The sequence below is a fragment of the Porites lutea genome, chromosome 10 (genome assembly GCF_958299795.1).
Source record: "Porites lutea chromosome 10, jaPorLute2.1, whole genome shotgun sequence".
In the NCBI taxonomy this organism is placed as follows: Eukaryota; Metazoa; Cnidaria; class Anthozoa; order Scleractinia; family Poritidae; genus Porites; species Porites lutea.
Genome location: NC_133210.1, coordinates 18,192,187 through 18,204,677, shown reverse-complemented (window position 1 = coordinate 18,204,677; position 12,491 = coordinate 18,192,187). Strand labels below are relative to the sequence as shown.

Genomic DNA, 12,491 nt, shown 5'->3' with positions numbered 1-12,491 from the left:
TTCTGCTTTAATGGCTTAAGACAAATCTCCATGCAGATCAGCCCTTGCCCCCCTTTCTTACGACTGAGGTATAGGCGGGCGGCTAACATTTGTTCATGTATAGTAAGCAATTTTCTGGTCTTTCGATCAAGATTCATTAGCTCAATCTTAGTTCACTTAGCCATCCCAACACTGTAGCGCAACAGCGACACAAGCCACCAGTTGATAGCCTTCACCATGTTTCCGCCATTGAGTTTTGACCTGATCACGTACTCCTTACTTAGCCTCTTAGCCTATAAAAAGAGACCTTCCTTAGGAAGATTTTGATAAGTTTCCGATTACCCAGCCAAGATGGCGACACGTTTTTGAATTCTCCCGCGTCTCCCGAGAAAAATCCAAGCTACCGCAATATGTTGCACTTTATCATTGGCCAAAATAAAGAATACTTATAGAAAACCTGTTCCTATTGGTCTTCGATAGAATTAATAAGTATGTCCACGAGGATAACGCGTATCACACATACACGGCTTCGATTAACCGTTGTGGAAGATTCGGTCGCTACAGTAGAAGAATACTGGCTTTTCCCAGGAAAATGGTTCGTGTTCAAGTTGCATATCGTTTCGTTAACCTTTTGGCCGCTGTCTATTGTATTTGTGATATCAGGTAACCGTGTAAGTGTGGGAAAGTGAGGCAAGAAGTATTTATGGCAGGACGCTCACACAGAGGAATTGAGCGTGGAATTTATTTTTATGAGCCATAGACATGTCAGTGGACGTTCCAATCCCGGTAAGCTTTTTCTAAGAAGAAATTACCAATAGCACGAATAATACAACTCTCTGTTGCTGTACAGTATACTCCCAGAGGTTTTGTGATGCAAATAAAACAACCGTTCAACTGCAGTGTATTGCATGTGATTTCCTTTTGTTTGTTAGGTACATCGGGTCTCACACGACATCTGTTAATAAAGATGATCTTAGCTGAACTGGGGCTACTCCGTAACTAGTTTTTCTGTCTCTCATTGTATTCCCGTTGGCTTCATTTGTTGTTCAAACTCGCCGGCACCCGGACGGCGCCGTAATACATGTACTACAACAAATGTTCCCGAATGTTCACATTTCTGGGTCAACAAACGCTCCTATCACAACACACTCGTTCTATTTAACTAAGGTACTTTACAATAGATGTTTCAGAAAGAGAATAGGAAGTTAAGAACCAAGCGAAAACTAGTAAAGATTTAGGCTCATTAACCCTGAGCCGCACTGCGAGCGACGATCGATATCAGTTTTCGCCATTCGATATTTTTATAACTCCTTCGCGTAAAAACATAAATTACACGTTATAACAACGTTCCATAAGTTAATATTTATTTTTTTACAAGAGGTGTTTTGATTTTTTGCAAGAATGAGAGTAAAGTGGATTCTCACATCGCGACGCCAACCGACGACATGTTTCAAATCTTTAATATTAATTTGATTGAGCTGGGGGAACCTTTTTAAACCGAACCCCCGCGTTTAACATTATTATTATTATTGTTATTATTATTATTATTATTATTATTATTATTATTATTATTATTATTATTATTATTAAAACAGGGTTCATCTCATCGAAATTCAGGTCTTACGGAGATGAAATAATTATTTAAAAAAATTAAATATTAGATATACTAATATTGTTGTGCGTTTAGATATGGGTAAATAGCAGTCGTAAAGAGTTTTTGAACAACAGTGAATGTTGTGAAGTCTTTGCAGTGTAATCAAATATCGGTGAAATAAGTATGTGTAATTAAATGGTAACGAGTGAAATTAGTGAATAATTTCACGTGAGTGTTTTTAGGTTTTCTAACGCGTCATTTAATGTCCTGACATCTTTCTTCATAACATATTGGCACTAAGACGTACGAAATGTTGCCATGGCAATTTTGAAATTTGTCACCCATGATATTTATTATACTAGTTCTAGAATGAGGATCGCCCTGAGATGGTGTAGCATCTTATCCAAGAGAAACCAATTATACCACTTCTAATCGGCTTTATGCAAAGAAAAGAGTTGCATAATCTTGAGCTTTGGAAGCACTTCCTTGATATTTAAGGTTAGTCGTGAAGTTATTTTTTTGTCTTCTAATTTTACAGAAAGTATCATCAATGTTTGGCCAAACATAACTACAGTTGAAGAAGGGGGAAATATTACTGTTAACTGCACTTTGTCAGGAAATAACACGAACGCAACCGGACTCATCTTTATGTGGAGTAAATATGGCACAAAAAGGGTGCTGCCACGTTCAAATCAGCTGACTTTGGAAAACATCAGTAGAAAGGATTCGGGGAACTACAGCTGTACTGTCGCCAATGTCACAACAAACCCGAACTATAATGCCATAGCAACTGTAACAGTGCTCTGTAAGTACTTAATTAGTCTTGAATGATTTCTTGATTGTTTGTTTGTTGATTGCTTTCTAACCTTTATTAAACCTTCCTTTAAAAGTCACTATATCATAAGCACCATTACATGTCCGAAATGTCCTAGTGAACGTCTCTTCAGTTACTATTTAGAGTTATCTTGCTTGTAGAACTCAATTTTTTCAGGGCAATGGCTATAATTTCTCCTCTAAATACATCAAATGCGGACTACCTCATCAAGCTTTCCATTAACATAAAATAGATCAAATTTTATTTTATTCAAAACAAAACAAAATAGGCAAAAACTTGACCTTTATTGAGATGATCGTGTAAATAAAGTTTTGTTCTTAAGAGTTATACTTATGAACACTTACCTTGGAGTTCTCAAATACAGAACGTACCAAGAAAAGTCTTAATATCAGTAGGCATTATTTACAAATCAAGATTTTAATTTCTGCCTTAATATGACCCTCTTATGTACTCTCTATTATAGTTTAGTTTATCCTTATTTACATTACCGTGCGAGTGTTTGGAGCTTAACTTATCAGTCAAATCTTAAACGTTTGATTACTCTTCAAAAACGGGTTGATAAAATAATTTCCAGCAAGAGTCCTTTTTATGCACGTGCCAATCCTATTTGTGAGCTTACGAATTCTAAAATTTGAATATATTATCCAACTTCAAATAGATAAGTTATGTATCTTTACCAAAAAGGCCTTTTTCGTTATAGTTTCAATGACATGTTTTTACTTAACTGTGACGTACGTTCTTATGACACTAGATTAAGAAGTAAGAATTCCTTCCGTTTGCCCTACTGCAGGACAATTGTAAGGAAATTTTCACTTCATTTTCATGGGCCCAGAATATTTAATTCTCCTAGCCTCTAGTGCTGCTTTGTTCCATCCAAAACGTAAGTCATTTTTTCTTGGTATAAGGACACTTTAGTTCTCTCATCACTTGTGTGTAGTTTTTCGCTTCTTTCCTTTTTTTTTTCTCGTATCTTCTTACAATATTTTTTCTCGCCTTTTTCTTTTTCGTTTTCGCTCTTACACGTTCAACCTTATCTATTTTTATTCTATTTAATGATTATTCTCTGTGTTCTAAAGTAATTATAGCGGAGCTCTCTGGCGCGAAGCGCGCGCAGCGGAGCACCATGGGTAAGAAAATGTGGTTATCTACCCATTCGAGAAGATTTGGTAATCACGTGACCGTACACCGACCGAGCGACCGTCCGTCCGCACCTCAGGCATACCAATGTACAATATCTCAATCAACAGGTATGGCAACCCAATTGCAACTCGAGGTTATTTTGGCGGGAAATCGCTTAGCCACCCGCGTCGTGTAAAGCAGAGGCAGCTAAAGAGTCAATACGGACCCTAAGTTAGGGTGGACGGAAAGGTGGAGGACGGCAACAGGAAATAAAAGTTGCCCGATTTGGGTCTAATTAGCATATATCTCAGCCGTCCAACCTACGTCGTCTGCATGTCGCGACGGTGAGAAAGCTGAGTGCGACGGTGTCTCTTTATTTCAACAGAATACCGCTTTTATCTGTTGCTAGTGTCTAGTTTATTTCAAATGGTAAACCTTTCCCAATTACTTACTTGAACACTATTTTATGATCGAATATAACATGAACTTGTGTAGCAGGTGGTGCAACTGCAGGGTTAGAATTCTCAGCGATAAATTAATTACCAATTAATGAATGAGGTTGAGTATCTTATAAAGAATTATGGAGATCAAGGAGGGTGTTATCCGTCTAGGCCGTAGGCCGAGGCGGACAACACCCTCCGAGATCTCCATAATTCTTCATATGATACGAAAGCCGAATTCAATAATTGTTTTATTATTCATTCAAAATAATTCCTAGTTTAAAAACATAGCTAAAACATGCTTACCTCCATCGATCCACTGATGTTCAGTTCATCTTCGATAGTGTACGTTTAGGTTTGTCCAGCTCCGCAAATATTATATCCAAATAGCAGATGTCGCCCTCCGAGTTGCCTTCTTGCTGTTTTTGCTACGTTTTTAACTACTACTTCGCCTAGTTCCGGCTGTAGTTCTTACTCTTGAAACGAGTGAAGTGTCGGCCATTTAACAACCAAAACAACTCAGCAACCGAAACAACTCATTCTCGTCCACAGGTCTTCTCGGTTAACGGTTCATTAACCTGTAGAGGTCTGCATTTTTGACGTCATTTTCTCGTTAAACACAAAATTCTTTCAAATTTGGTCATCAGTAACTGTTTATGGTGAATTAAACGTTCGCTTTTAGCCAATCAGAATCGGGGAAATGTTTTGAATGAATAATAATCACATTTAAGTATTCTCTCACCATCTGAACTACCCTTTTCTTCATTCACGTAGTTTTTAGTTCACCTGTTCTGCTTAAGTTGTACGTGTTAATTGGTTACCATTTATTCGGCAAAATAATGCCCTGTATCATGCTGTTTAAAGCAGGATGAAGGAACTTGGTTATTTTTGCGCGCAACTTGCATTGCCAATCGTATTTAATAATTTGTTCTTATTTTAATGAAGATGGAGTGGACTGAAGATCACGATATTCAGCTTGCTAAAAAAGGTCTTGGAAGTGAGCCCTACCGCTTCAAGCCAAGAGCTGTGTAGGCTCGATTACCAGCCGTACGAACTGTGGAGCGTGCGAAAATTTGGCAATACGTTGATCGCAAATAGGCTCAATGGAGCGACGAACATTCACTTTCGAGCAGCAAAGCGCTCAACTAGATTTCATCGTAAAAGGAAACGAATTTCTCATCTGATATGACACCATCATAATTAAAAAAGTAGACCAAAAGCTCTCGGATCTTTTTCAGGGCACTCATTCTCAAACTTTTTAATAAAGTTAAGAAAAGTCTTCGACCGTCACCTCTACTGAAACTTAAAGCTTGCAATTGTTTCTTTCGCGAAGTCGACGTCGTCCCTCCCCAAGCCGTCGCGGCCAAAGTTACGGTCCTGTATGTCGCCGTCTACTTTAACTTAAGATCGGTAATAAAAACGAAAACGGAAAGCGGAAATTGTTTCTGTATCCGTGTTGTCTAAAGTGCTGTGCTTAGATTAATGGTCATGTCCACAAATTTGGAACATAGAGCAAGAGAAAGACAGAGAAAAAGAGAGAGTAGGCGACAGGCCAGCGAAACTCAACGAGAAAAAGGGCAACAGAGATCTAGAGCGAGAGATAAAAAACAAGGGAGACATTTTTTGTTGGAAGCCAACATGAAAATTTTGTAGCAGGGGCGACAGAATGAGAAATGCTAGCGGCCACCAATGTAAGGTGAAAATGAGCGGCAGTGAAAAAAAGTGAACGATAACACGTACGACATTTCCTCCATAAAAAAACGGTTTCTGGAAGTTTTGCGTTGTAGTCGTGCAAGACAACGGCAAGGAAATGAAAAAACAAAAGTGTGCTGCATGTGGAAAGTTGTTGTTGTTTTTTTTTTTTGCTAATTAGACCTATTGTTGTTTTTCGCCGATCTCCGGCGTTGCCTTCGCCGCTTAGCATTACACGATTTTATATTTTGTTTGAACAAACTATAAATATCATCGAGAACTTCGCTGTTAGCTCTGGCTAAATCTATATATTATGTGCTTAGTTAAATTGTCTTGCCGATGTCATTATTTTTTTATTAATTAGTATATTTTTAAAGCTTCCTTGTCTCATCTTTTTTTCTTAATTTTATGAAAATGTCTAACTTGTATCAGTGATAAAATGATGATAAACAATAAACAATATTTGGCTTATTTTCCTTTTATTTTTAGGCATGAACATTTTAAGAATGAACCATAAAGACCGCACATACTGTACTGTACTTGGATATTTTTACGGAATACTGCAAACAAGTTCAAATTTTTTTGGCTTACCCATGATTGCAGCAGTAATAGCCGAGAAGACTTGTGACACCCCCACTTGCACCCTAGTCGAAGTATTCATGATAAATGAAACCTTTCCTGTTGGACAACTCTATTCAAGGGCCACCTACATTCAGGGAATACATCTTTTTTCCCTGAAAACGCTCACATTAATTTTTTTTTCTGGATCCCAAAACCCAGGTTTAACCTCTATTTAGTTCAGTACACCCTGGCTCTCAAACCTTGAGGGAGGTTGCAGCAAGATTTCGAGGCAGGTTAATTATTAACAAACAAAGCCCAACCGCTATGCAGGGAATACTTGCCTCGGTCCCAAGAATGTCCCCACGTTTCAGTACGACCGTATCATATTTTTTTTTTTCAGATGCGCCAGCTATCAATTTTTCGACGCCGAACCTAACAGTAAACGAATCTTCCAAGACAAAGCTTACCTGCAAGGCCAGTGGTAATCCGCTTCCACTAATTCGTTGGACACTTCCAAACGGATCTCGTGTTCGCAACAATGGAGTCCTTGAGTTTGATAACACGTTTAGAAATCAGCATGGTAAATACGCTTGTCAAGCAAGCAATAAAATTGGAAACAGTTCTGCGTTGATCTATTTGAACGTCCAATGTAAGTATTTTATTAAAATCATAATCAAAATCATTAAAGAGCAACTCTCGAGAAAATTACCCCTGTTTTTTAATTGGAAACAGTTCTGCGTTGATCTATTTGAACGTCCAATGTAAGTATTTTATTAAAATCATAATCAAAATCATTAAAGAGCAACTCTCGGGAAAATTACCCCTGTTTTTTAAGTTCTCTATGCTGGCTTCCTAATGGCATGTAGTATCTCTCTTTGGTGAAATCTCCGATATATCTGCGAAACTTTTTTTTTTCATAATTTTTCGAAAACTCGATTTTTGCCGCCAAAACATTCGGATTTCAGATTATTCACGTGATTTTACGTCACACGTGTGGAACACGGATTGCCAAGTGAAGATTATAAAGGAAAAACGCACCAAATTTCTCTTGTAAATAAAGGAGAAATAGAGACTCTACTGTCATAGAAACGTTGAGGAAAAGCATTTCGACGATGGTTCCATTTTTTAAATTTACACGGGCATTAGATGCTGGTGGCAAGAGCCATAGGTCAATAATTGTAAACAGCTAAGCTCGTAATCTGCTACGTATGATACAAAGAACATCTTTCCTATAGCAGATTTAAAATCCTGATACAACCATTAATGTCACCTGATGGGTGTTGATGCCCTTCATTCCTCGAAAACGACTTAATTCATTCCCGGGAAATACTCCCATCTTTGAAGAGAACTCCGTCACAGACCGCCATACCGGCCTGATTCTATACCGCCTTTTGTGTTTTCACTTAAGTGTCTTGTTCTCTTGTCTGAAATCTGCAGGTTCCATCCATTTACCTTTGCTCCTAAACACGCGAAATAAAACTCACTTCTCGCCGAAAGGTGCGATTTTATGATCATTATTATTTTGAATGTAGTTATTCGAGATGTGCTCTTGAGATTGTAGCGTCATTCCATTGCAAAATCTGCACACACGCTAAAATTACATGTAATGTGCCTTTTAAGGATAGAAGGAAATTAAAACAGTTTAAAAAAAGTTGATTAAAATAGGATTTCTTCACTTATCTTAAGTGGTACTTTGTACCCGTCCTACCCGCAAACACTATAAAACTGCCGTGATACCACGCGTATCACGCTTCTTTTGCAATACTTCCCTTTGGGACTTCTCATAAGAAAGGAAAAAAAGAAATTATTAACCCGTTTTTAAATCCCCGACGCGGTACTCATAGAAAATTCCAAGGAGAAAAAAGCGATAACGGGAGCGAAAAAGAAGAAAGAACGAGACAAGGTTGACTCCTGCAGTATGAACCTTTTTATTGAAGGTTATGGCTCAAGCACCAAAACCGAAAGTCATTGCTGCCTAGTAAGAAAATTCAAGGGCTTTAAAAAACTACATGTTGAACCTGCAACTGAATGCTCCTGCACTACTTGCTGCATCCATAGAGAGGCCCAACAGAGATGAGGCAATGGGTTCTTTCGTTAGCAGATAAAATCTTTCCAGCCTAGTCAACTAAAGAAGGACTACGCCCTGCAATGTTTTGATTCTTTGAAGCTTAGGCTAAGCTAGGTCACTACTGCAATTAGTGACTTAGATGACTATACACCGTATGGTCCACTTAAAGTGTGACCGGTTTTCTTTATTATTATTGCCTTATCAATTAAAATATGCAAGATGTAAACAATCCATTTGTGAATTGTAATTTTAAAATGAGGATTTCCCATTTCAACCTAAAGAAATACAGCAATGAACAATAAAATATCATTTTATTATTAAGAAATAAAGTTTCAACTTGTACATTTTTTCCCAGTCAACAATCACACCTGTCTTATAGATTTTTTAGTTCTAACAATTATTATTGACATTTCCATGCTGCATATTTGTGTTAGAAGCATTTTGTTTGCTGGGTAGCAACCATTTCAATGGCAACAAAGTTGCTCTAGCCCAGTCTTCCAGTGGTGAGTGGGAAAATTGCACTGTATTTTATATACAGTAGGGCTATTTGCAATATGTCATATATTTATTCATCTGCACAATGGAATCCTGTGAACTCCATCTCATCCTCCAACCTTTCAGGCTCCGGGAAATGAGGTCGTATGCACTTAACTGCACAGGAATCAAGGACAGTAATGTAACTCCTATGTCCCTGCTAAGGGAGCCCCAGTATCACCTTACCAATTGCCTATAGGCAATGTGCCTGCTTTTTTTTATCTGATTCTTCATATGCCGAGGCACCATACTGCTGCTTGTATTGCCATGCAGCTTGTAACACCCAGTGATTAGGCAAACTGCCTGGAATCCTGGGTGTTCCACAATGCACATTGGAGGCTCCTCCATATTTTCAACTTCAAATGCCTCCAACTATTTACTTTTTACAACAACCACCTCCTGGAAGTAGATAATTTCCTCCTGTCATCACATTGTCTGGCAGTAGCCATACAATAACCTTGTAAACATCCGATAGTAGTTATTTTCTTTACTCATGAATACTGAACGTCGGTTAATATAGGGTAACAAAACAAGTGTTGAATATTGACCTTTTCATTCTGCACCCAATTATTTCAATTTAATCAATTATTTCAATTTTGAGCTTATTCACTCTCGAAGGTTTATGGCTTCATCACTGATTATCTCCTGCCCATAACCACAAAATAGTTTCAAATATATACACATTTTCAATACTGGTTGTATTAGGTATAGAAGTTCCTACAGTTATATCTCATCAAATGCAATATTATTGTAGTTAACACCACCATTGTTATGCTCCGGACAAAAACTTAAGTGAATACGACATGTCCCAGCCTCGAAAATCATATACTCGGGAGCAGAAACGTTTTATGAAAGCAGTTAGTTCACATGGGTAGGGAAGTGTATCTCATCCCAACTTTAAATTCACTTCATAATAACATCAGGATACGCAGCAGCTAGAATAATAACTTCTGAACCAAATTCATTGACAGAGCAAGACAGTAAAAGTAAGTGAACGACTTGTAGGAAAACAACTGTACTACTTGTACATGTGAAAACAATGATCTAAAATTATAAACAATCAGTATACAAAAAAAATGCGTGTTTAATTAGTCCTTTTCCTTTTACAATTTGAAGCATTCATAGCATTGATGAAATAAAGCGATATGCGGAGCGCATTGTACACAAGAATTGTTCAAAACCATCTAGGCACTCACCATTCTTCACTATCGAGATCGCTGCGGGCGAGTGGCAGGCGCGATGTTTTCTGGCGACGCACAAACGTCATCAGCTTCGGACGATGTTCCAGGTGGCTCAAACGCCGGGGTTGAATTCCCGTGAAGGGCTGTCCTATGCTTGGCATTCTAAAAGTTCTTCTACATCCGAATAATCGGACAAAGAGGTAGCGCTATCACTTGAAGAACTACAGTCAGCCATATTCATGATCATCTGTTGCTCCACACCTGTGACGTTACGTCACGTGATAGGCAAAATCTAAGCGTTAATGGCAGAAGTTCGAGTAAGCGGCAAATTTAACACTTTGAATCTCGATCTCTGAGTCAAATAGATCGCTGAAGATGTATTTTTTGGTGGTATTTCAATGAGAAAAACGTTTGTAAGGTTTTTCCGAAAAATGTTGTCCTATGCGAGAGTTGCCCTTTAATCAAATAAAAGGCGTTATAAACTTTTTTCCATGCTTAGGTTGTTTAGAGAATAAGAGCATCCGTAGATACGGCCCACGAATAAGGCTGCTTCAAGAAGGAGAAAGAGGAAGAGAAACAAAGAAATTGTTCGAGACTTGATTTGCGTTAAATACATACAGTACAGAGCGCCATGTCAGTCTTTCAGATGGTCCGAGAACGACGGATAGTAATTGTTTGGGTACTTCGTTCTTCATGCAAACGCTTTTACTCCTAAATGTTTTCCTACTAGTGAGCAATTTACATTTAATAATGCTGATTGTAAACAAGTCGCTCGTCACAAACGCAATGCCTTCTAATAAGGCCCCTGGGATTGACAATGTGCCAAATTGAGTCGTTAAGGACAGCCTGTTGATCGCACTCCCTTTTATTACGTCAATCATCAATGCTTATCTCTTAGCTTCAACATTCCCTGAGGTCTGGAAAACTGCCAAAATGACACCTATTCCCAAATAAGGCAACCACGAACTTCCTAACAATAACAGACGGATTTCCCTGTTACCTGCATTGTCAAAGGTTTGCGAGAGAGTGGCTTATAATAAGTTTGTCACCTATTTGACAACCAAGGAAAGGCTTACCACAAAACAAAGCGGCGACAAAAAATGGTTCTCTACTGACACATCTTTAATTCACGCAACTGATGCATTTCTCAAAGGAATTGATGATAAGAAATAGACTGCCTGTGTACTTTTAGGTATGAGTAAAGCCTTCGACAGCGTTGACCACCAAATACTGTTAGTCGTAAAATACGCAGCATCAGCGCCTCAACCAGCGCGCTAAAATGGTTTAACAGCTAAAAATAGATATCAAGATGTACGAATTCATAGTTCCGTTTCTGATCCAGTAGACCTGCACCGTTCTAAACCTCTTTCCCTTTAATCTGCACTCTGTTCTAAATCTCTCTCCCTTTAATCACTACTCCCATTGTTATCAGGGATAGGGGCATTGTTATGTGACAATCCCTACTGTTTTCCCAGCTAATCACAAACAATCTTTCAAATAGGTGCGGGATCGCCCATCCGATCCTCTTCCAGTTGAATGTGGCGTTCCTCAAGGCAGTATTCTAAACCCCCTATTATTTAGCATGTACGTAAATGATCTGCCAGAAGCTCCTAGGCATTGCTCTACAGACTGTTATGTAGACGATACAAAACTGTTTGTTTCTTTTAATTTACACGACTCCCAACGGATTGTCCAAGAAATGAATGAAGATCCGAAAGTTGACTTCTAAGCTCCGAGAATTTCATTTGTCTTTATTAGGAAAGGACTGACATTTCCCCAGGGCAATCACCGAATGATCTTGGCGTAATTTGGATCCATACTTAGCATTTGATGTAATATATCAAACATGAGATGCAGTGTTTCATCACTAGATGAAACACCGAGAAGAAAGTTGAAAATACGACGCGCAGCGGAGTATTTTTGACGAACTTCGAGGTGTTTCATCTGGTGATGAAACACTGTGTCGAATGTTTGATATTTCTTCTCAAACAAAATCATTTTTGAAGGAGAAATTAAGGATGCAAATACTAAGCAATGTTTCATCCGATTTCCAAACACTCATTAAACATTAATTTCCTTTGTATTTTCTTAATGAATTATTAATGAGTTTGAGAAAACCATATAACGACCACAGTGTCGGAATGTATAGCACGCCTAGCGCAAATTAACCGGGTCAATCATTGCTTAGACAAAAATAGGTTGTTAACCGTAATACATGCCTCTGTCTTCAGCAAAATGTACTACTGTTCGAATGTTTGGGCAAATATCACAAATAAAAATGTTAGAAAATTGCAGGCCGTTCAAAACTAACGCTCTTAAATAATCATTGTTCCTGAAAAGCCCCTTTGGGAGGTAACAATAAAGTATGTATGTATGTATGACAAGTAACGGAGTTTCATTGGCTAAAAATTTGACAGGTTGAGTCACTTCGCTGTCCTGCATAAATTAGGAATGACATTGTTTCGCAAACTTCAAACAAGAATGAGAT

General features: G+C 38.2%; 1 protein-coding gene across 2 annotated transcripts in view; it reads left to right on the top strand.

Moving 5' to 3' along the window:
* The window catches only part of LOC140950278 (fibroblast growth factor receptor 2-like), a 43,735-nt gene that overhangs the window by 14,643 nt on the left and 16,601 nt on the right, over positions 1-12,491 (top strand). The window contains exons 2-3 of one of the 2 annotated variants that reach the window (XM_073399497.1): positions 2,112-2,378; positions 6,621-6,869. In XM_073399497.1, the coding sequence (XP_073255598.1) occupies positions 2,112-2,378; positions 6,621-6,869 (516 nt within the window). Of the gene's footprint in view, positions 1-2,111; positions 2,379-6,620; positions 6,870-6,950; positions 6,982-12,491 lie in introns of those variants that run through there. The other variant, XM_073399498.1, reaches the window with a different exon arrangement.